The 26,154-nt window shown below is 39.0% G+C and overlaps 1 protein-coding gene across 1 annotated transcript in view; it reads left to right on the forward strand.

Moving 5' to 3' along the window:
* GRID1 (glutamate ionotropic receptor delta type subunit 1) overlaps window positions 1-26,154 on the forward strand; it is an 836,720-nt gene that overhangs the window by 467,946 nt on the left and 342,620 nt on the right. The window contains exon 4 of the mRNA XM_077821976.1: window positions 1,340-1,545. Within this exon, the coding sequence (XP_077678102.1) occupies window positions 1,340-1,545 (206 nt within the window). The remainder of the gene's footprint in view (window positions 1-1,339; window positions 1,546-26,154) is intronic.

A 26,154-nucleotide genomic window follows, 5' to 3' on the forward strand; every position in this document is an offset into this window, starting at 1 on the left:
GAAGTTTTCATTTCTTATGGTTTCTGACGAGTTTCAAAAACTATAAGTTTTTTTTTTTCCATTGGAAAAAATTGACAATTTCCATGTTTGGGGCAGGGAGTTCATTTCTTTTGAAAATTTTGACAGAAAATACTTACCATTTTCCATCCAGGTTGAGTCAGACTTTTAGACTTAAAAAAAATTGTTGACCAGCTAGAAGAAATATATTGAGAGACCAATGGCCTGTATTATACAGGAGGCCAGACTAGATGACCATAGTGGTCTCTTCTTGCCTGTGAATCTAAGAATCTGTAAGATGTAACTAATTATTGCTAACTAGTTTTTTTTTTCCATTTCTGTTATGGAAAACCTAGAATAGTTTTCACAACATTTCCACCAACTTAATTGAAGTATGTTTAAAACAAAACGAATTTGTGTTTGTGGATGAGATTACTCAGAGATAAGGGGTCACACATTTATGGTAAACAGTGGACTACTAATATAATAGTCAACTCTGTTTCTATTTCATTGTGATGCCATTTGTTTCTTATTGTTAAGCCTTGTGTTCAGAAGAAAGACAGTGTACAAGATAATGAAATTTAAGTACTTGTGGCACCTTAGAGACTAACAAATGTAATTTGAAATTTAAGTGTTATCATTGGGTCACATTCTGCTTTCAGATGCCTGTGCACATCTCACATTGACTTTATGGGAGCTGCAATATTTTTAGCTGCTTGCAATATTTCACTTTGTGTTTTGAATATGTAGAATTTATCTTATTGTAACTCGATGTAACTTTGGCTGCTCCAGTATCAATAAAGGGCATGATCTTACCATTGCTGTTCACAGAGAACTCCCACGCAATTTAGCAGGAATGTGGGATGCATATCAGCAGAAACAAGGCCAAGAGGTCTATCTTCTTAACTCCCTGCAAACATATTCAAAGCTATTGCCTCCTCATTATCCTCCTCCAAACCGTCTTTAAAGTCTCCTTTTCCACCATGCTGACAAAAAACTTGACAACAGGCTGATTATTGTGCTCAGACCACTGCCTATCATGGTGACCAATATGGTCTAATTGTTTCCTTGTACTCCCTTGTCTTGTCTGTCTGCAACCATCTGTTGTCTCTTGTGTTATTCTTAGATTGTAAGCGCTTTGGGGCAGGGACTATCATTTTCTGCTGTTTGTACAGTGCCTAACACAATGGTGTCTTTGTCCATGACTAGGGCTCCTAGGTGTTATGGTAATTATAAATAATAATAATTAGGAACATATTACCATTGCTTCTTGTTTGGTAAGGGCTATGCTCTTAACTTAAAAAGCTGACACTTGGACTGTGAATTTGTTCCTATTTTATAGATATTCGTGGGCTGCAAGGATTTCTGGACCAGGCCTCTAGACTGGGACTTGATGTATCTTTACAAAAGGTGGACAGAAACATCAGCAGAGTTTTTGCCAGCCTTTTTACTACCATGAAAACTGAAGAGTTGAATCGCTACCGTGACACATTACGAAGAGCAATCTTACTTCTAAGCCCCAGGGGAGCCCAAACTTTCATCAATGAGGTCAGTGCATTGTTCTTTTTAGAATTGTGCAGTAGAAAAACATGCATGATATTTTATACAGTAGGGACCAAATCTTCCAAACTGGCACATCTTGAAAATGTGGACCTACATGTGTTAGTTTGTTACTAAATATCTTAGTTGATGTCCCGTTTCAGGAAAATGGTTGTAACATACTTTTGATTACCTAAATACTGCAAGTGAATTGAAAGACCAATACACTATCCTAGAAAAGCAGCTATATTTATCGGTGACTGTCAACTTTACTGAGGAAATTCCCAAATCCTTGCTAAAAGGAATTATGCTGTTCATGTCTCTACTACAAACGTCTCTAGAATGTGCTCTCAGTGTGGCAGTGGAATCACAGTATTTTTACTACAAATACAGTTGCTTTATTTCTTTATGGTTTCTTGAGATCAGAGAAATTAATTAGGAACAACATGTAGCTGTTAGGTAAAGATGTAATTAACACTGTGCCAAGGGCTACTGTTTTGACATTAATTATTTTCTGCACGTTTTTCCAGTATGAGGTAAAGAATGACTTTGGATTGCTTACTGTGCTGAAGAGCCTGAAATCTAAGGTCAGATCCTCAGCAGATGTAACTTAGCATAGTTTTACTGATCTACACTAGCTAAGAATTTGGCCTTAAATGTTGTACCCTTTTGCTTTAATTCACCAGAGAACTGAACTGTGAAATTCAAACATGTAAGGCCTATTTCCAGTTGTCAGCGTGTTGCTACATGAAAGCCTGCTATATTAAAAAATAAAATCATTTTAAATTGAATTAATACAGTCATTGTTTGGTAGTTTTCTTGGCTCATATCAGCATTAATAAACCTTTCATTTTATGTTAAACTGTGATAATGTGTAATTATTTTTTGATGAACATGGTTAATTTTAGTGCTGATGAATAAGGCAGGCTAAGACCATGGGAAGGTCAAGATAAAGAGTCAAATTCTGTCCTCAGATATGCACATGAAAGTCTCAGTGACTGCAATTAGCGTTATGCATAAGCACATGAGGTCATAATTCAGCCCGAAGAGTTTACAGAAAGCTATGCTCAGCTCAGCTAGTAGTCCCTGTCTGTTTTTTCATTGGAGGCCCACCATGAAAGAGAATTTTGGGTTGGTATTCAGATCTGTTCAAATGAAATGTCCGAAACTGGTACTAAACTGAGACCAGCATTTACAAATCACTCTAATCTCAGCCAGATATAAAGTCTGTCTCCTTTCAATACTCATAATTCCCAGAAATGCTAATAAGAGTTATACTGACAGGACAATAGCCCTGCAGGTCTCTAGACTTTGAATAATGCATTAAACCACTTTACCACTCAGCCCCTCTGAAAGCAGTATGGTATTATACGTATTAGGGATAATGATCCTGGTATTTGTCCAGATCCCTGCAGGAGTATAACCGTGGGCAGAAATGAGAAGTAATTTTTTGGACAATCTTCTTTTATTGAATCTTGATTGATTCAGAAAAGCTTTACGAAAGAATATTTAAATAATAAAAATCAACTCCCCAAAGGCTTGAGATATTTGAGTATATGCTTTAGGGGAGAACCCTGCATTGGCAGGGAATGAACTTAAATGGGACTCAATATGTCTCTTACATTTCTATTGTCTATATGACTCTGTGGAGCTGTGTACTTCTATAATCATGTAAGGCATAAATACAGATTGTACACAATACAATATAGAGTGTTGAGTTGCAACTTTCGGATCAATTGTTTTTTATTTAATTTACAGAGATAGGTGTTCAAAGCATACAGAAGGAGGAGGAAACTAGTATGAAGGCAAGAAACCTACAGTTACCAAATTACACATATAGAAGGACTCATATCTATAAACAATGGGAAACAGTTTTCCTCTCCTGGAAAAATTTTCAAGGACTGAAAAAATATTTCACTGAAAAATTCCCAACTACCTCTGTTAACATCAATGAGGATACTAATAAAGTCCTGATTGAATGCAGGATAATGCTTGAGCACAGACACACTCAAACAAAAGTTAAGATATTTTAATGAAACTTCTTTTATTGTAAGAGACATATTCTCATCCAGTATCTTGAGACTGTTCAATGACTACTAGTTGAAATCAGCAGATAGTACTCTGCCTGTTAATCAGTGCAAAAAGAGAGAGATTCTTCATTTTCTTTAGAGATGGCCCTGATCTAAAAAAAGTGGATCTAGATTTCAGACCTAGTCACCTCCTATCCGAAGTTCAGGGGTGTTTAGATCAGGCATCTAGATTTATAGAGAGAGGGACCAACTTAGGAATTCACATCCAGGTCAGGGTTCCGAAATTCCCAAAGCTCAGAGGTGTGCAGTTGTAGGGTTTTGTTTCGGGCTTATCTCTCATTGTTTTAGACATCATTTCTCCTCTATTGGCTTAGTATCCGTAACGTCCGGTTCTGTGACAGTCTGTGCTCACTGCTTATAGGTTATGTGATAGTCCATGCTCATAGCTTCTCAAGCTTTATTTTCTGCTGAGACTGTTGTACTAGAGAGAGAGAGAGAGAAACCTCTTCTGGGGCAGTGAGGAAAATGTGCATTGAAAGTCTTTGTAGACAACTGAATGTAGTGTTGCTTGACCCCTAAAATGTTTTATAAATGTCATCATCTGCAGATATTGCACTACAAGCTCACTTTGGGTGTTGAAGCAAACCTAGTGTGAGTGCAGTGAGCTTCCTTTTGGAGAAATAGTACATGAACTTCAATCATTAAGGGGCAAATGCCCTCTTCTACACATGCAGAACTCCCTCTAACAGTGGGACTGGGACTGTTGCACAGTTAATGTACAAAAGTTGGGCTGCATTAGGGGGATGGGCACATAGAGGAAAAGGAACCAGTGCACAGGGAGGGAGGGAAAGGAGCCAGGCGATCCATTACCTGGTTGTTCTTTCCTTTGGCTCATCCACTGGCAGGCAGGGCCACAAGGGCTATCTCAGCCTCTGCAGTCTGGGTTGGGAAAGGAGAGGTCACTGGTGGAGAGGTCAGGAGTCCAGCCTGCTACTAGGGCTGTGTGATTGGTCCTTGGCTTTCCTCTTAAAGGAAGTAAATTTGAACAGGCTATTTTTTAGAGCTGAGGGCTCTTCACTACATAAAGGCATCTATCAGCCGGAGAGAATTCAAAGTAGGGTGACAAAAATGATAAAAAGATTGGATAGCATGACCTTCAAAGAGAATTTTAAGGAACTTGCTTTATACAACCTGACAAAAGGGTAACCAATGCTTAGAAGAAGTAGCATGAGAGGAGGAGGAAGAGGAATTATTTAAGGTGGTTATGGGAGGTATAACAGGAAGTAATGACGTAAAACTAAAAAGAGGAAACTTTCTAACATGTGAGGTCAATTAGACAATGGAGCCTCTTGCCAATGGATGTGATTGAGGCATCATCACTCCAGGTGTTCAAGAGTACTCTAGATGAAACACTCAACGGCAGTGTAGAGGTCATTCCTGCACTAGTTCAAAGGATGGACTAGATGACACAGATGGTCTTTTTCAAGACCTTTCTGCTATGATTCTGTGTGAATGAATGTAGACTGGTGAATTTTGTATAACCACATGCGGGATGAGGAATGAGTAGATGTACAGTGCACATTGTAAGGAGAGTGGTCACTTTAGATAAGCTATTACCAACAGGAGAGTGGGTTTGTGTGGGGGGGGGAGGGGGAGAGAAAACCTGGATTTGTGCTGGAAATGGTCCAACTTGATTATCATACACATTGTAAGGAGAGTGATCACTTTAGATAAGCTATTACCAGCAGGAGAGTGGGGTGGGGGGAGGTATTTTTTCATGCTTTGTGTGTATAAAAAGATCTTCTACACTTTCCACAGTATGCATCCGATGAAGTGAGCTGTAGCTCACGAAAGCTTATGCTCAAATAAACTGGTTAGTCTCTAAGATGCCACAAGTACTCCTTTTCTTTTTGCGAATACAGACTAACATGGCTGTTACTCTGAAACCTAGATGTACAGTAACTTGTTGGATATTTTTTCCTAACCAGTTACATTTTACAATGGACATGCATTTTAATATGATTTGTGTTTCAAACCACAGGTTATTTCGATCACTTAACGCAAGACAAGGTGATTTGAGTCCATACAGTTTGTTTCGTTTTAATTTTATCACTTCTCTAGACCAATAGATCCTAAACTGTAGGTTATTAGACAATTGCAAGCTCTCATCAGTAAGAGAAGGGAATGGAACTCATGGCCTTTAACTGTGTGAAACTTGTTAATTGCCAACTTCAATGAGATCTTAAATATATGTGCTTTTAAAAAAGGCCCAACTATGAATACAGTGTGTGTTTGCTGAGAAAGATGGAAATATAGATTGGGTCTACTTAAGTTGTTTAAAAAATAGCACGGAGATTGTAATGAGAAGGCTGGCGTAGATGCATTAATATTGGATAGAATCAAAACTGCTCAGCTGTCTGACATAAGCTCTCCACAATAAATGAAGACTTTCCTTGAACTACTTAATAATAAAGGCCAGTGCCTTTGGAGCAGGAGGATCAGAGCTCTCTTCCTAATGTCACCATGGAATTCTGACAGCCATGTGCAGTCACATCTGTAAACTTCCTAGGTGGTCATAGATCCAGTAAAATTTTTCTGGTTTTCTTTCTCTGCCCTCCCTATGTGTTCAGCTCAGAGCTCTTACTGGAGTTCAAGGATTGCTCTCAGTTTCCCTTTACATTCCCCTATGTCAGATGGTTGAGTCAGTGCTGCTCCTGAGTCAGTACTGGAAGTCAGTTCAGAGTGGTATACGGTACTGCCTCTTCTTCCTGCCCCTCTGTGCTAGCTTGTGTGCAAGAAATTGAGCTTGTCTTTTTAAATTCCCCGTGATGTGACACCCTATCCCACAAATGGAGTTATAAAAATTATATATGGTATCTTGAACATCCTCCGCTCCCAAGGAAAACAATCTTACCAATATGAAATCATTTTTAAAGGAAATAAATACCCTTTATCTTTTATAGTAAGTTCAGCAGGAAATCATGTTTCATATTGATAAACTTAATGTTTTGGCTTTTGGCATTCATTTTTGACACCTGTCTTTATATCCCTGTACATATGTACACACATGTGGCTATGTATATGCTCTTTATAGAGTGATTTATAATGAGCTAGAAATCTTTTGTGAGGAATTTGGTCTGCAAAGTTTGTTTTTCCTCTTCCCCGCCTCCTTTAACATATTTGTTTAAATAACAGTGATTGGTTAATTTTGTGTGGGTGAACTAGCAACCATTAAAATTGTGGGAATAACATAATTCTTCATTGAGTAGGGCTAGAAGAAACCGCTGTACCTTTACTTTGTCTAAATCCAGCCTGCATTGTGTCTTCTCAGAAACTAAAATCTAGTCTGGCATTGATGACATTTCGGACAAATGGACCTTTTGGAGTTAAAGGAAAATAATTAAAATTTAAAAGAAAAACAAATAAACAATCCTTAACTGCTCAAACCTGAACTGAAAGTAATGTTTCTTGATCTTGAGTAAATTGGCTTAAACACAGATTCTTTTCCTTTGGTGATTTAACAGAAGAATACAGTTTTTCACTACACGTAATCCAAGCTGCAGGAGCACTGCAAAAACAAAACAAAAATCCATAGAGAAATATTTGTTTGAATATTAATATAAATTGTAGACAATTTGTGAAAAGGCTAAATTATTTTATATGGATTAGTCAGCAGAGTCTACGTACAACACCTTTGTTTCAATTATCTTTAAGTGATTACATTTTTAAAATCCTTTTTGTTGGCTTCAGCTATCTGTGATCCATCAGATTTTGAAAATCATTGTAATGATTATGAAGAGCAAGAACACAAAGCAGCACCCATTCATACAACTTTAATAGTAAACAATAGCAACAAGTCTGTGGATGTTTGGGAAACAAAGATGGGAAAATGACTGGTTTGTGGAAATACAAGAGCATTAGTAGGAATTGTGGGCAGGGGCAGCCCGTCCATATAGGCGAACTAGGCGGTCGCCTAGGCTCTCAAGTTAAATGGGGCGCCAAATTTGAGGGAAAAAATCAAATGGAAAAAAATACAAATAAAATAATGAAGATGTCATTATTTCAGTTCCTATGCACGTACCAAGGGAATATGAATTATAATTCATTTCTCTACATTTCTGAGAATTTATTAATATGTCAAATCTTTTATTTGCTGCAAAAATATATAATATTTTAGCAAACTTTTTTCAATTTGCGATGTAGGGTCAAGATGACCCACTCCGCAATTTTGAAAATCAATAACTCAGCCACAATGAAACACATCCACCAGCGGATGCAATGCTAGTGACACCTAACTAGAATATACATCAAGGTTGCATAGCCAGAAATTCTTGTACAGCAGAGATTTTGCAAGTTGATACATGTCAAACGGTCATTTTAACACATGTCGCAGGTAGATGGTTAAGAATCAAGTGAATACTGTGGAAAATTGTGTTCTTGGTGCCAAAGAATAACATCTTTCAGCATTATAAATCCAAAATTTGAGTATCTTTAAGTGTTATTAAACCTTAACGTTGTTATTGGGCTGTATGATTATGAACATTTCTTTGTTACAACTGGTTAACATGTAATAAATAAGGTCCATAAAAGAAAAGTAACAGCATTTAACGCTTAATAGACTACGAAAGTAATGACATCCCACTCCAAGCGGGTAACCATAAGGAAGAGGATTATTTTCCAAACAACCAGTGGCAGGTTATAACGTGGGAAAAAGGTAATTTTGTTTCCATGTAAATGCTGTAACTAACTGTTTTAATAGGTAAGTGAGTGTATGTTACTAATCATTGAACCTTTAAGCGGTGAAAAGACATGTTGGGATGGCTGCAATGTGGTTTAAATTGCCAGTCATATGGTGGGTGTGTCAGCCATCCTTAATGCGATAATGCTTGCAGTCGGGAGCACAGTACAAAACAATATTCAAATGCCCCATGGTAGAAAGAGGAAAAAGAAAACCCTCAGGAGCTGAGTATCATAAACGAAAGGCTGAGGAGGAAAAGGATCAAGCAAAACAGCAGGGATCCTTCCTGAAATATCTTCTCTTTAATCAAAATAAAGATGGACGCAGTTCACAGCATCCAGATGAAGGTATATTACTTCGAGATGAGGGTAGCTCACATCCACAAAAAATCAGTTTGGAAACCCAAGATGATGGAAACTTACTTCTAGATGAAGGCAGCTCACAGCATCAGATTGATATGGAATGGAGAAAATTTATTCACCTTCAGAGACACATGCAGAAATTGAAGTAAATGAAATAGAAGGAAGAAAGGATGAGAAAGTTACAAACAAGTTACAGTATGGGGACCCAGCTTCATGGCCCAGATATGATGACAGTGTGCAGCAAATTCTCATGAAATGTGGACCCGAACAAGTTCATGAATTTCCCTTCCCTAAGGATGGAAATAAAAGAAAATTTTCTGCTCAGCATTACAAGAGGAAACTCATTAATGGGGAAGAAATTCATTGAAACTGGTTACAATACTCAGTGTCGAAAGACTCTGTGTTTTGCTTTTGCTGCAAGTTGTTTAGAAATCAGGCAATTGGTACATCACTTACTGAAAATGGTTTGAAGGACTGGAAAAACAGATCTTCAGTTCTCTCTTCACATGAAAGAAGTACAGAACATTTGGAATGTTTTCAAAATTGGAAAGAACTTGAATTATGATTGAAAAAAGGAAAAACTATGGATGAAGAAAATTTACATGTGATCAAGGAAAAAGAAGAATATTGGCAACAAATATTAGAGCGTCTGATTGCTTTAGTGAGTGTTCTCTGTGGACAAAATTTAGCATTCCGCAGCCGTGGTAGAAATGAAAAATTATACACTCCAGGTAATGGAAACTTTTTTAAAATTTGTTGAATACCTAGCTTTGTTTGATCCAGTCATGAAGGAGCATCTACGTAAAATAACTGATTATGAAAAACAGGCTCATTACTTAGGAACAAATATGCAGAATGAACTGATTCAAATCCTAGCAAATGCCATTAAAAAGAAAATTGTAGAAGCTGCCTATTCTGCAAAATACTTTTCAATAATACTGGACTGTACACCAGATGTGAATCATGTTGAACAAATGACGATCATTTGTTTTGTGGATATGGAAAAGTCTGCAGATGAAGATAATGTTGAAGTGCTCATAAAGGAACATTTTTTGGGTTTCGTACCACTGAAGGAGACGACTGGAGCATTTATGACTGAAACTATTCTACAAGAGCTTGAAACAGTGTCATTATCTGTTGAAAACTTACGTGGCCAAGGCTATGATAATGGGAGTAATATGCAGGATAAAGACAATGGTGTGCAAAGGAGAATGATGGAAATCAATTCTAGGGCCTTTTTTGTTCCTTGCAGTGTGCATTCTCTGAATTTGGTTGTCAATGATGCTGCTAGATGCTGTTTGGAGGCAATGTGTTTATGTGTTTTTCTCAGGCTCAACATGCCGTTGGGAGATTCTGACTCGCCATGTGAATTCTCGAACTGTGAAACCACGTAGTCAGACAAGATGGGAGAGTCGCACTGATGCTTTGAAGCCTCTTTGCTATGAACTTGGAAACATTTATGATGCCCTAATTGAAATTTCTGATGATGCTGCCTTTACTGGATCATCTGGCAATACGGCACGCTCAGATGCAGAAGCTCTTGCAAATGGCCTTTCCGAGTTCAAATTTGTGACTTCACTCATTTTGTGGTATAATATCTTTTTTGAGATTAACCTCACTAGTAAGCAGCTTCAGGAAAAGAACCTGAACATACATTCTGCTATTCAAAAACTGCAGCAAACTAAAAATATTCTGGAGGAATTCAGAAGTGATGAAGGGTTCAAAAGAACACTGGTAGATTCTCTCGAGCTTGCTGAAGAAATAGACTTTCCAATAAAATTTGAACCAGAGCCAGTTCACATTCAGCAAAAGAAACAGCAGTTTTCATATGAAGGATGAGACACACCCATTCAGAACCCAAATCAAAGGTTAAAAGTGAATTTCTACTTCGCAGTCCTTGATACTGTTATTCACTTGGTTGACGAAAGATTTCAACAGATGCAGCAGCTAGAGTCAGTATTTGGCTTTCTATATGGTATCCACAGCTTGCAAAAGAAAACAGCAAAACAGATAAGAGAATTTTGTATAAAACTGGAGTCAGCATTGACTAATGAAAATTCAAAAGACATTGATGCTACAGATTTGTGTAGTGAGCTTCAGGCTTTTTGAAGATGACTTAAGAAACATTCCGCTCCTGAAGAAGTACTGAAGTTTGTTTGTGAAAATAAACTCAGACAGTTTTCCAAACATTTTTATAGCTCTACGCGTTCTTTTAACTTTGCCAGTTTCCATAGCTAGTGGGGAACGTAGCTTTTCAAAGTTAAAATTGATGAAAGCATATTGTGTTCAACAATGGTGCAAGAGAGACTTGTTGGACTTGCCACAATGTCACTAGAGCATGAAATAGCTGGAAAACTGGATCTAAAAGAACTAGTGACTGAATTTTCAAAACTTAAAGCAAGAAAAGTCATATTTTAAGAGCCCAAAGTGTTTTGTAAATACAGGTTAAAGTTCATTAAAGAGTTTTCTTATTTCTTTCTATATTGGATGTGGTGGTAATGGCAGTTAAAGCAGGATAGCATAATGGATGATTTTGGATTTGTAATAATAAAAAATTATAATTAACATTTTTAATGCATTTTTATTTGAAATTGGACTAAAATATCATCTAACTGTCATGTACAAATCTATTCTGAAAGCTTTTTGTCTCTATTTTATCTGATCTCAGAAACATTGGTTTGACAGACAGACAGGCAAACCGAATAATTAAGCCTCTCTTTAAAAAAAAAAAAAAAAAAACGCTTAAAAAACATTAAAAGGAAAAATGGGCCAAAATGTTTCCCAGTTTACCAAAAACCTCAGCCTAGATCTTCCCTTGAGGTTTGGGGGTGGGAGAGCCGATTGCGAGCTTCTCTTAACGTGCCAGTTGCTGGCAGCTAGTCTAGGGTCACCCCTGATTGTAGGTGGCCTTTACAAGGTTTAGAATCTGCTGTAGTATTAGTCTTTTTACTTAATACCATGTAAGGCGGTGAGACTATTGGCTGGTCTAAAGAATTTAGATGTTTGCTAGAATTTTGAATCTGATAAGTGGATACTTATGCATAAGTATTCAGATTCATTCCTGGTACATCATTAGCTTTCAATGTAGTTACGGCATTGATAAATTTGCCCCTGACTGTTTAGCTGTCTGTTGGTTAGGTTGTTCTAGATACAAATAGTAAAATTAATCCAAACACATATACACTTAGATTTCTACATTCTTCATTGTTTAATCCTTGTGAGCAAAGGATTACAAACTTACCTAGGAGTGATCGAGGAAACTCTAGTAGATTTACTGATAATATTAGCAGCTAAATTAATTATAAACAAGGAGAAATCTCTCACAAATCTCATTTTCAACATGACTAAATATGATGCGTGTGGCTATCACATGAAAAGGTGGCAGCACACTATGGTGGAAGATTGCATAAAGTTAGTGGGAAACAAGATATTCATTAAACACCCTTCTTTGAAATGAAAACTCAGATAAAGTCATGGGTAGGCTTAATAATCTCTCATGAATTCTAATATGGCAGACATTTATTTTACTCATATATAGTCTGTCTTGATGTTAACGTGAACACTGACAGTAATGCTTTACCTGTGTACCTGATTGTTTGTTTGTTTGTTGTGGTGTTTTATTTTTAATTTGGTTTGCTATATTTTTTCCAGTATTTGAGTGTTTTTCCATTAGCCCATGGCATTATCACTTGATATTGTTTTCTCTGTTAGATTTCTCTATTTGCTTATTTATTATAAAATCAAAGAGCTATTTAGACTTAGATCTGGGACCAAATTCTGACCAATTCAAGGAAATTGGTATAACAATCTCTCAAGTATGATGTAAAGGAACTGTGTGTTCTAAATCTTCATCCTAGCAGACCAGTTTACCCCTGTGACTTGCTTAGAGGAAAAATATGTGCACACAGCTGCATGTGGAGATGAATATGAATAGACATATAGCCATCACGAACCCCAGACCTTAACCCAGAATGTACCTCTTGATTCCTGCAATTAAGGACCTGCAGGACAGCTTCCCCACAGAGTTATTGTGACACACAATACTGGCTGACATCTTTCCCCATTCCCACTGCTGGCCATGGGTTTTCTGGCACGTGACTCATTGCAGTGCCTGGGTGCTGAGAATTGCCATATACTTTGATAGTGGATTTCTTCATTTGTTGGCTACAGTTTTTAAAATTGATTTTTGGCTTAATCCTGTCCCTGTTGAGCTCTGTGAGTCCACTCTTTGATCCTGTGGGATGGCAAAAATTGGTAATGAATACAGATCATTGCACCTTCTAGCTGGGTTCCCTATGCTTGTTCCCTTTACTAATTAAAAAGGGCACTTCTTCCTGCCAGAGATTAAGGCTCCATGACTGTGGGATTTCCCTGGCATTTCTCCCATCATGCTTTCTTGTTCTATCCCAGGGGTTGGCAACCTACAGCACGCATGCCAAAGGTGGCACGTGAGCTGATTTTTGATGGCACGTGGCAGTGGGCAGAGCCGCTGCCACTCTGGGGTTTCTGTCGCCAGCTCCTGCCAGCCGGGGTCCCCCGCTGGTCCCACTCAGCACCTGCTGCTGGCCTGGGTGAAGGAACCCCAGGCTGGCAGCGGGCTGAGACTCCGGCTGCCAGGATCCGGGGGCCGGAAGCCCAGAATGGGGGCAGGCTGAGCCGTTCAGCCTGCCGCCGCTCTGGGGTCCCCCCGCTGGTCCCACTCAGCACCTGCTGCTGGCCTGGGTGAAGGAACCCCAGGCTGGCAGTGAGCTGAGACCCCGGCTAACAGGAGCCAGCGGCCGAAACTCCAGAGCGGCGGTGGGCTGAGCCGCTCAGTCGCAGTTCTGGGGTTTGGCTGCTGGCCCCTTGCCAGCAGGGGTCCCCAGCTGCAGCCCCGCTCACCTTGCTTCTGGTTGGAGTTCAGGCCCCCTCCCAGACAGGGTCCAGGCCTCTGGCCCTGCTCAGCCTGCTGCTGGTCTGAAGATCAAATTGGCTGTCCGATAGTAAATTTCACTATATCATCCATCAAGAAAACCTGTATGCTAAAATTTCTAATTCAGAGCTTAATAATGTGATGAATATAGTGGTGCAAATTGTGAATTTCCTTGTTGCTTGATCTGCTTTGACTCACCGACAATTTCAAGCACTGCTAAAAGAGATGGACAGTGCTTATAACGACATCCCATGTCACAGCAACATTCAGTGGCTAAGTCTTGGCAAGGTTTTGGTGTGCTTTGTAAACTGTTTTTATGCAATCAAGGCCTTTTTGTCAGAAAAAGAACAAAACTACCCCGAACTGGAAGATGACAAATGGCAGTGTAAGCTCATGTTTCTAACTGATATCACCGCTCACCTAAACGAACTCAACCTCTGTCTCCAGGGTGCAGGGTTCTGGATCTTTATGAAGCCTGGAAAGCATTTGTTGTGAAACTAGCAGTTTTTTCCAGGGTTATTCAAACTTCTACTTTCCTCTACTTCCAACTCATAAAAGAGCTATCAACATGTTGCGCTGTTAATGTCGATGAGATTGGAAAGTACATGCAAGAACTAGAATCAGAATTTTCTGACAGATTTCAAGATTTCCAGCAATTTGGTCCAATGCTTTCTTTTCTAATTAAACCTGAAAAGTTCAACGAAAGCGACTTGGATGTGCCTGTATTTCAGTGGATGGGTGTTGAAGATTTTGAAATGCAACTCATTCAGTTAAAAAGCTCAGAATTGTGGACATCAAAGTTTGTGGATCTGCAAAGCGCACTTGAAGCTACCGAGAGGGATCATAGGGCCTCTATTCTGACCTGCTGGTTGTCCCTGCCAGTGAAATTTAACTGTTTGAAGAAAATTGCATTTGCAATGCTTTCAGCATTTGGATCCACATACCTGTGTGAACAGGTATTCTCACACATGAAATCTGTCCTCTGTGCCTCTTGGAGCCGGTTAACAACTGATCACTCAGAAGCCTGTGTTCAGCTTAAAGTATCCAAATACATGCCAGACATTGGAAAACTCAGCAAGGAAAAGCAAGGGCAAGGATCACACTAAACTGATAAGATCTGCATTTTAATTTAATTTTAAATAAAGCTTCTGAAACATTTTGAAAACCTTGTTTACTTTACATATAACAGTAGTTTGGTTATATATAGACTTATAGAGAGACCTTCTAAAAATGTTAAAATGTATTGCTGGCACGCAAAGCCTTAAATTAGAGTGTATAAATGAAGAATCAGCACACCACTTCTGAAAGGTTGCCGACCCCTGTTCTATCCTCTGAGTTAAAATATATGATTTATAATGAATTAGGTTTTGTTTTTCACTTGTAGTAGTTGCATGCATGAAGGAATTTTTTTAACTGAGCTCTGCGTATGTTACTTGAGTAATTCAGTTAATATATGTTAAACCCTAAACAGATATTGGACCAAATTCATCACTGGTATAATCCCTCTGGAGAACAGTGGATTATAACAGCAATGAATTTGGACCACAGTGCTTAATTTTGTTATACTTTAGTTTTTGTACGTTATTAAATCATGTCACACTATCGTTTCCAAATGCTCAGACTGTGCTCTTCTGATAGTTTCATAAATATCTTTTACAGCATAGTGTACCGGAAGATATTTTATCATATAAAATTACTAAGAGACATAGTAGTTTGACCAGATTTATTATGGCCTGTACTTTCTTATTAAAACTGACAGCATTCCTAGTGCTGTTTATGTAACATGCTCATATCATTTACATAGCTGTGAGAGGGAAAAAAAACACCCAAGTGTGGGCAGTATGCTTTGTAAATAATCTGTATTACTAGCCTTATCAGATTTTCTCCCTAGATTTCCATGCATTTTGTTCAAGTTTAAAAAGAGGTATGATAGCTTTTGCATTAGCAGCTTCCCCTTCCTCTCCCCAGTGTGCATGTGCGCACACCTACGTTACACAAACACACTGTCTAATTTTGTTAATCAGTGCTTGACTAGGAGGAAAAGAAAATAGGGAGATGGTTACATTTTTGCTGAGTCACTTAACCTCGAAAACTGCATTGGATCATAGCTGAGTATGTTCAGCTGACAGGGTTTCCCTTACAAAGAGCAATCTGTCAGACAGCAGAACCAGGTTTTGACAATGTTATATGTCAGACATATGCATGGTTGTGAATTACTTCTAACTTTCTCCTTATTGCTCTGCAATAGAGTAAGTGGAACATGTTTGAGTAGTATGTTCACTGTTGTTTCAATTAAACATTCTGGGGTAGATTCCTGTTTGTTATTGTATTAAAGCATGGTGCAATTCCTAACATTTGCTGTTCTCCAATTATATATACCTGTATTTATTGCATGGATGGCAGCCCTATTGACATCAATGGATCAGACATATGGTTCAGTATCGTGACTCCAACAGAGGCTAGTATCAGCTGTTTCAGAGGTAGATCGTGCAAGAAACCCTGCAATAGTCACTTGTGAGTGAGTGGAGGGACAAAACAAACACATAAAAGCCCTAAAGGAAAGTTTTTTCTTAATGACCATTTAGTTGAATGTTGTTATGCCCTGAAGCATCAGCTTTTATATCTCTTCAAAACTCTTATTTAAGAAATCCTTACTTTTGTAACTCAGGATGTCATTTTCCATATAATTCTCCAATCCTATTTGTAATCTTGCTAAGCTATTGGTTTTAATGAGATCTTGTGGAAATGAGTTCCATAGGGCATTTCCTTTTTTATCTGTGTTAAATTTGCCATTTTTTGGATTTTTTCATTATCCCTTTTGGTTCTTGTGTTATGAAAGATGGCATATAGAAGTACCTGATCTACCTTCACTCTGCCTTTTTTGTAGAAGCAGTGCAGCTCTCAAATGTAGTTCTGAAGTAGTAAAGTTAACTCTTCAGAAAGGAATAGAACCTGAAGTGTATCTGAACTTCGAAAGTGGTGGTCCTTTTGGCATCCTTCATGAAGAAAGACATTTATGTAAAGTAACTGTTGGTATTCTTATTTATTCAGTAGGTCCTGGCATCAAACATATTTTTTTAGAAAATTCATGTAATCTTTATTTGAAGAAAAAGTTTTTAAATTAACTGAAAAAATTGTTATATGTATGCATATTTAAACACACAGAGTAACCGAGGATTTTGTTATTCTTATACACTGAATTGAGGGATGCAAGAGTAACCTTCATAAATGTACAAGGTTTATTTTCTTTTCAAATCATTTACTTTTGGGAGTTTGCCTGAATATTTGAACATCCTGCAATTTAAAGATAAAAATTTTCAAAAATGAATTGGAAATTTAAAATAAGTATTCTGACATATCTGTGGTTATAGAGCACGTAAATGTATACAAAATGTTTTTCTACAAAATATTGTAAATCTTTAGGCAATGACTTTATCATTCACAGCAAGGATAATTGTGTGCAATTTTAGTATAATTTACCAGAATGCTTGAGATTACTAATTAATTATGGATGATTAATTTTTAAATATGACCCTACATTTGCATTTCATTATCCTCTGGTTTGCTGATCTTAAAACTTCAGCAGAATTACTGTGTCTGTGTGTAAGAGAACCAGTTCTATCGTGTAAAATCTGAGTAATGTAACAACCAATAACTATTTAAAGAATTTGCCATTTTCAAATTATTTTTAACTAGATGTATTGAAAGGATCAGATGATATATACATTAGAAGATATAGAACTGAAATAGTAGTTATTTTCAATCTTGTGATATTTTCCAATGCCTTAGGCACCACTTACAGTAATTATGGGTAAATGTTGAGATTTTAATGGCAACTACTGTATCTCTCTTGTAAGTACAGGAGCTGTTGCAAGAGTCTTCCACTAAGATGGCCTGTCACAGAATCATAGAATATCAGGGTTGGAAGGGACCTCAGGTGGTCATCTAGTCCAATCCCCTGCTCAAAGCAGGACCGATCCCTGACTAAATCATCCCAGCCAGGGCTTTGTCAAGCCTGACCTTAAAAACTTCTAGGGAAGGAGATTCTGCCACCTCCCTAGGTAACGCATTCCAGTGTTTCACCACCCTCATAGTGAAAAAGTTTTTCCTAATATCCAACCTAAATCTCCCCCACTGAAACTTGAGACCATTACTCCTTGTTCTGTCATCTGCTACCACTGAGAACAGTCTAGAGCCATCCTCTTTGGAACCCCCTTTCAGGTAGTTGAAAGGAGCTATCAAATCCCCCCTCATTCTTCTTTTCTGAAGACTAAACATCCCCAGTTCCCTCAGCCTCTCCTCATAAGTCATGTGTTCCTGTCCCCTAATCATTTTTGTTGCCCTCCGCTGGACTCTTTCCAATTTTTCCACATTCTTCTTGTAGTGTGGGGCCCAAAACTGGACACAGTACTCCAGATGAGGCCTCACCAATGTTGAATAGAGGGGAACGATCATGTCCCTCGATCTGCTGGTAATTCCCCTACTTATACATCCCAAAATGCCATTGGCCTTCTTGGCAACAAGGGCACACTGTTGACTCATATCCAACTTCTCGTCCACTGTAACCCCTAGGTCCTTTTCTGCAGAACTGCTGCCGAGCCATTCGGTCCCTAGTCTGTAGCGGTGCATGGGATTCTTCCGTCCTAAGTGCAGGACTCTGCACTTGTCCTTGTTGAACCTTATCAGATTTCTTTTGGCCGAATCCTCCAATTTGTCTAGGTCCCTCTGTATGCTCTCCCTATCCTCCAGCGTATCTACCACTCCTCCCAGTTTAGTGTCATCTGCAAACTTGCTAAGGGTGCAATCCACACCATCTTCCAGATCATTTATGAAGGTATTGAACAAAACCAGCCCCAGGACCGACCCCTGGGGCACTCCACTTGATACCGGCTGCCAACTAGACATGGAGCCATTGATTACTACCCATTGAGCCCGACAATCTAGCCAGCTTTCTATCCACCTTATAGTCCATTCATCCAGCCCATACTTCTTTAACTTGCTGGCAAGAGTACTGTGGGAGACAGTGTCAAAAGCTTTGCTAAAGTCAAGGAACAACAGTCCACTGCTTTCCCTTCATCCACAGAGCCAGTTATCTCGTCATAGAAGGCAATTAGATTAGTCAGGCATGACTTGCCCTTGGTGAATCCATGCTGACTGTTCCTGATCACTTTCCTCTCCTCTAAGTGCTTCAGAATTGATTCCTTGAGGACCTGCTCCATGATTTTTCCAGGGACTGAGGTGAGGCTGACTGGCCTGTAGTTCCCAGGATCCTCCTCCTTCCCTTTTTTAAAGATGGGCACTACATTAGCCTTTTCCCAGTCATCTGGGACCTCCCCCAATCGCCATGAGTTTTCAAAGATAATAGCCAATGGCTCTGCAATCGCATCCGCCAACTCCTTTAGCACTCTCGGATGGAACGCATCCGGCCCCATGGACTTGTGCTCGTCCAGCTTTTCTAAATAGTCCCGAACCACTTCTTTCTCCACAGAGGGCTGGTCACCTTCTCCCCATGCTGTGCTGCCCAGTGCAGTAGTCTGGGAGCTGACCTTGTTCGTGAAGACAGATGCAAAAAAAGTCATCCCTCCCTCCCTGAAGATACAAATTTAGTCCTGCCATTCTGGATTCAGGAAGTGACTCTGTGATTTACTCCTTTCCTAATTTCAAGAGATCATAGAGGAACAGGCCTTTTATCCTGGAAAAGGATAAGTAATAGGATAGTTACTAATTTGCACTTTGATTGTACCTTTTCAAATGCTCATTTAAATATCAGTTTTCATGAATGAAATAAAGTGATATTTACCCAAGACATTTTTAGTTCCAAATAAATTTGGAAAATAATTTGGTCTTGAATAATTGTTTTGGAAATATGGCAGAGTACCGTTTGCACACAAGACAGAAGTTTAGGCAAAACTTACCTTGAAAGTTTGAGGAGACTCGTCCTAGGACAAAAAGCTCTATCTAGTCGATCTTCTCTCCTGTTTCAGATTATAGCAGGTCATTTGTGCCAGTAACCCCAAAGATCTATTGTGGTAGCTAGCTAAAGGACAAAAGTATCCTGGCTTTCCAATGACCATATTCCTTCTTTCAGTAACAGCAAGCAGAATGACCTACAGCAGCCCTATGGCACCTGAAGCTCCATCGACACGGGGTAGATGCTCCAGGGCCTGGGTCCATTAGGTTTAGGTTTGCTTTGCATTGGTGGATCAGCACAAAGGTTTGTAGGGCCTAAGACTTTGACTAGGTTTTTATGTTCAGAGTATAGGTTTTTATGAAAACCTCAAGAGTACTGCAGGTAAACCTCATGAGAGCCCATTGAAAATGAAAGTAAAGAAATATTTGGGAACCTTGTTTGTCAGGGCAAGCACTCAGATTTGATTAAATCACATTTATAACAGAAGATAGTGCTATAATCGTACAATAAGACTGCGCTTCCTCAGGCAAAGAGTGTTCTATGTCAGACAAATAGAGCAGTACATCATCAGCAGAGAGTGTGATGTCTTAGTTGCCTTCATCCCCTGTATACCCTGAAGGTATAATAGGTCAAATACTCAGATTTATGGCAAGAGGTTAAATGGAGAGGGCAAAAAGAAAGGCAGACTGAGCACAGTCCTGAGAGAGATCACTATAGAGATGAGAGGTTTGATAAGTAAGATGACTGTGACATTGGGATGGGAATGAAATGCGTTGGGGACTATGAGGAATTTCTATGGAAACTAGTTAAGGCTTAAATCTCTACAGATTTGGTTTGAGATGCTTTCCCAAATTTGTGTCTGCAAAGTTGGGTTAGAAGTCCTGCAAGAAGGGATTTTACTGTGAGATTTCTGGTACTCCTTGTTTTCATATGGGCTAGGAAATGGAAATGATATAAACAGTGTTTTCTCTTAGCATATCGGTCTTATCCCATGTTTTTGCTTCCTGTCCCAAATGCTACCAGGAAGTCCAGAGATGTGTGAAAATAAGCATAAGTTTGTGGGGAAGGATAAAGTTATGTGAATATTTTCAAACTTCAGCATGTATGTGGTTGAGTTTTGAGTAAAGTAAATATTCAGTTCTTATCTTACCTACCTTGGTTACCCATGTGTTCTGAACATTAACATTTTTAGAGGATTCAGAACACTATACTTCACTGGATGTTAGTGACTTCACAAGCACTGTCAAGGTTCCTTCCCCACTCTGAACTCTAGGGTACAGATGTGGGGACCTGCATGAAAAACCTCCTAAGCTTATCTTTACCAGCTTAGGTCAAAACTTCCCCAAGGTACAAAATATTCCACCCGTTGTCCTTGGACTGGCCGCTACCACCACCAAACTAATACTGGTTACTGGGGAAGAGCTGTTTGGACGCGTCTTTCCCCCCAAAATACTTCCGAAAACCCTGCACCCCACTTCCTGGACAAGGTTTGGTAAAAAGCCTCACCAATTTGCCTAGGTGACTACAGACCCAGACCCTTGGATCTTAAGAACAATGCACAATCCTCCCAACACTTGCACCCCCCCTTTCCTGGGAAATGTTGGATAAAAAGCCTCACCAATTTGCATAGGTGACCACAAACCCAAACCCTTGGATCTGAGAACAATGAAAAAGCATTCAGTTTTTTACAAGAAGACTTTTAATAAAAAATAGAAGTAAATAGAAATAAAGAAATCCCCCCTGTAAAATCAGGATGGTAGATATCTTACAGGGTAATTAGATTCAAAAACATAGAGAACCCCTCTAGGCGAAACCTTAAGTTACAAAAAAGATACACAGACAGAAATAGTTATTCTATTCAGCACAATTCTTTTCTCAGCCATTTAAAGAAATCATAATCTAACACATACCTAGCTAGATTACTTACTAAAAGTTCTAAGACTCCATTCCTGTTCTGTCCCTGGCAAAAGCAGCACACAGACAGACACAGACCCTTTGTTTCTCTCCCTCCTCCCAGCTTTTGAAAGTATCTTGTCTCCTCATTGGTCATTTTGGTCAGGTGCCAGCGAGGTTACCTTTAGCTTCTTAACCCTTTACAGGTGAGAGGAGCTTTCCCCTGGCCAGGAGGGATTTCAAAGGGGTTTACCCTTCCCTTTATATTTATGACAAGCACCATGAAAGGACAGGCACAGAGATGCAGACAATATTCAGGGAGATGTTCTGTGTTGTTGGACGTCTGCCCAAAACTGAACTAGCCACGAATGCTGATTAGCATTAATTATTTATTTATACTGCTCCATTAATGTACAGAGCAAGCTAAATCTATGTAAGATGGGCTAAAATGCTAATGATATGAGTGGTATTTTGTAATTATTATAATACCGATCATGGCAAAGATGTGAAGAGAAGTGCCAGGGGCTGGGAATTTTGTACTTGTGGATGAGGGAGGCAGACAGGATGCGCTGTGAGGTGGTGCTTACATCACCTTTCTGGAGGTGTGTGTTCACTCCCTGCACTGCAAAACTAGGAGCATGCTTTATTTTTTCTTGTCTTTTATATCCTTATCAGATATGCAAGGTGTCTAGTATGCTGTTCTTTTACTATCCTGCATCTTTTGCAAAGCATGTTGCAAAGATTTTTCTCCTTGTAGGTTTTATTAGGGATAACGGATACAGCTGTGTAGAAATCCCTACTCTTTATCTTACCTAGTCAAGGGTCAATATCTTTCTATCTATGTGCGCTGTCAATGCCAGTGCAATACAAGTAATGAATAATGGCTCCCATACTGTGACCTACGTGGCAATATGTAAACTCTGCAACAGAGAGTGTCAGAAGCCGTGATGGGGATGGTCACAGCTGTGGCAGTTGGGCTTAGTAGATGGAGTCAGGAGTCAGAGCCAGAATCAGGAGCCCAGAGCAAGGTTGAAACAAGGCTGAAACAAGAGAGAGGTTGGAACAGGGCTGGAGCAGGATAAGGCTTGTGGAATCTATTATCACTATCATACCAAAACATTAAGTGACATCGAGCAGACTGAGCTCCTGCAAGACTTATATACCTGCCCTGAGGCACCAGACCAGCTCCTGGCTGTAGACTGGTTGGAGCCTAGCACAAGAATGACTCATCAACAGGCTCTAGTTCAGGGATGACTCATCACCTTACAGAGGGTAATTTCTGATATATCTCCTGTTCCTAACAGGGACATCCAAGAAAATTCTATAAGCTGTGAACTCTTTGTGCATCTGTAGTAAGGTGCGTGCTACACTCATTCCATCTACATATCTTCTATGCTTCAGCCCACTGGTGTGATTTATTTTTGCGTCACTGCTTCCATTACCATCTTTCAGAGTTCTGCCAGAATTTCTTTGCAATGCAGCATGATTTCTTCCCAGAGTTATTTATTGATTGATTGATCTGTAGCACTAAGAGGCCTTAACAGAAATTTGGGCTCCATTGTGCGAAAGTCTGAGCGCCAAGCTGCTTCCACTCTTCATAGACAAGACAAACAAAAGGTGGGAAAAGGAAGCATTTCCCATTTTACCATTGGGAAATTTGGGCACAAAGAGCTTTACACAAGGTAACACAGAAAGCAAAGATTGAACTGTGATCTCCTGAGTCCTAGTTCAACACCTTAATCAAAAGACCATCTGGCCATGGGATGCTGTCAGCTATATTTGTTTCACTGTTGACCCCTACCTGCGGTATTTGAACTTGCTGGACAGTATATTAATTTCCTCCCAGTCCATCACTCCAGTGATCTGGAGTAAGACTTTGTTGGTTCTAATTCATTCTAGATCAAATATTATAAACCTCTTATAATAAATGTCCTAAATATAAAGGGAAGGGTAAACACGTTTAAATCCCTCCTGGCCAGAGGAAAAACCCTTTCACCTGTAAAGGGTTAAGAAGCTAAGATAACCTTGCTGGCACCTGACCAAAATGACCAATGAGGAGACAAGATACTTTCAAAGCTGGAGGGGGGGAGAAACAGAGGTTCTCTCTGTCTGTGTGGTGCTTTTGCTGGGAACAGAAAAGGAATGGAGTCTTAGAACTTACTAAGTAATCTAGTTAGATATGCATTAGATTCTGTTTTGTTTAAATGGCTGACAAAATAAGTTGTGCTGAATGGAATGTATATTCCTGTTTTTGTGTCTTTTTGTAACTTAAGGTTTTGCCTACAGGGATTCTCTATGTTTTGAATCTGATTACCCTGTCAGGTATTTACCATCCTGATTTTACAGAGGTGATTCTTTTACTTTTTCTTTAATTAAAATTCTTCTTTTAAGAACCTGATTGCTTTTCATTGTTCTTAAGATCCAAGGGTTTGGGTCTGTGTTCACCTATGCAAATTGGTAAGGATTTTTATCAAGCCTTCCCCAGGAAAGGTGGTGTAGTGCTTGGGATGTTTGGGGAGGGGAAAGAGATGTTTCCAAGTGGGCACTTCCTCTGTTATTATCATTAGACACTTTGGTGGTGGCAGCGTTTAACCTAAGCTGGTACGAATAAGCTTAGGGGGTCTTTCATGCAGGTCCCCACATCTGTACCCTAGAGTTCAGAGTGGGAAAGGAACCTTGACAATAACAAACATCGTTTTTAGTTTTATTTTCTAACTAGCTTTGTAACCAAACTTGCACATAGTCTTACAGGGCATTTGAAGAATTGCTCAGGTAAATTTTTTTATTGAATTTGGGTCCTTTCATTTTAATGGAGTTAAACTTTTCTGTGGAAACACTCAGTGGATGAGATCAGTTTGTTTGGCACTGACCCATCCATTCAACTTGAAGCAATCAGATTAAATAGCTTGGCACTTTATTAATGTGTGTGCAAATGGCAATCGAGTTCCAAGGACACTCTTAACGAAAGCACCTTGAATGATCAATCCAGGTGTGTAATTCATGTTTTACTTTCAACCTGCAAGATTTTTTTTTAAAGAGAGAAAAATTAGTTAGAATTGTTTTTTCGATTGTATCAAGAAAAAAACAAAATATGGATTATGATTATTTCTTGTTAATGAAAACATCATAGCTTCAGAATATTTAAAGTTCCCCAATACAGTGCCCCATAAAACTGGAAAATCATATAGAATCCACTATGTGGACTAATAGATACAAAAATTTCAGTGTTCAGTTTCTAAACCATTTTAGTTTTAAATGCATCTTGATTCAAAGTCAGAACAATTTAGCAAGTGCAGCACTTGTCAAAGTCATTCAAGATAGCACATATTACTAAGAGACACCCTAAACTTGTAAATATCATTGTGTAATTAAAATAGGATACAACTTTCCAGCACAAAAAAAGTGTGTGTGTATGGGGGGGCGGTGTATATGTATTAGTCAGAAAAATGATGTGTTTGTACCAGCACTACTAAATACCAGAGAGAAAAACAACAGAGATAAAATGATGACAAAAATACTTTTAGGGACTGATCCAAAGTTCATTGAAGTCAATGGGAGTCTTTGGATTAGGCTGTTCAGTCACTACTGGCTTCTGCATAAATCCCCAAATGGCTGAGGTGCTGCCATAAACCTCAGATGTGGTCCTTGGCAAACGGACAGGCACACAGGGATTCTTGCCATGTCAGCAGCTAGCACCCTTGCCACTCTACTGATTTCTTGTGCAGAAGTACTATAGGATATAATGGAAAAGTCTAAATGTTTTATGGGCCATCCTGCAGAATGTAAATAGAAAATCATACCTTTGTTTACAGAATTATATAGGATAGTTCAAATAACCAGAGGCTAGCATTCTCTATGGGTTTTTAGAACCTTACTGGTTTAATCCCACTAAATTCTACAGGACTTTTCCATATAGGTTACGACCACATCCCATCTTGAAAGATGTATTTGAGGGGAATGCTGGGAAAAGGAAGCAACCCTTCATTCCCCCAAATTGACAAGCAGACTGATCCAACACCTCTTTACTAGCTGTTGGAACTCTCCTTGTGCCTCCCAGTGACTAGCATTGTGATCCTCTACTTAGTTGCCGAATCTTCCCCAAAATGTGCTATTTGGATTTCTGAGCACTCAGAGATGTAGTCTGCACACTCCTATCCACACATGATATGCCTATAAAATGTAGGACGGTTATTCTGAGAAATTTGATGTCCTTATAAATGTCACCAAATTTAACTCACGTAAATTATCTTCATCTTTGGGGAAGTTAGGATAAAGATAAAGAGATTATATATGGATAATTGGGAAAGGGGAGGGATGTATGTGTGTGTAATCTTTATCCTAACTCTCCCGAAGAGCAAAGGTCTTGTGGGAAAATGCACAAGATCAGAGTGTATGTACTTCAATGCAATTGGGCAAGGAAATTGAAGTAGCTCTTACACGGAAGGTGAGTTACTCCAAGACTGTCCCCTATTCTGAAGCTTTTAAGTGACCAAATCTCAGAGTCACTCTAATGATATTTTCTTATAGTGTAAAGGAGAGGCAGCATAAACTAGAGGATTAAATACAGGATTTGCAGACAGATTTTGCTAAACTCTGTGTCTATTCCTTGCATTTGTAAAACAGCAATTATACTTGTATATCTGCCTCATCATGCTGTCCGGTAAATAGAAGAGGACTTCAGTCTCCAATGTTGTATGTTTGGCATTTCACCAGCATTAAATTTTTGAAAAGTGGGCCTGATTAATGCTATATTTTATTTATAGATAATATAT

This window comes from Eretmochelys imbricata, chromosome 7, assembly GCF_965152235.1.
Source record: "Eretmochelys imbricata isolate rEreImb1 chromosome 7, rEreImb1.hap1, whole genome shotgun sequence".
NCBI classification, from domain to species: Eukaryota; Metazoa; Chordata; order Testudines; family Cheloniidae; genus Eretmochelys; species Eretmochelys imbricata.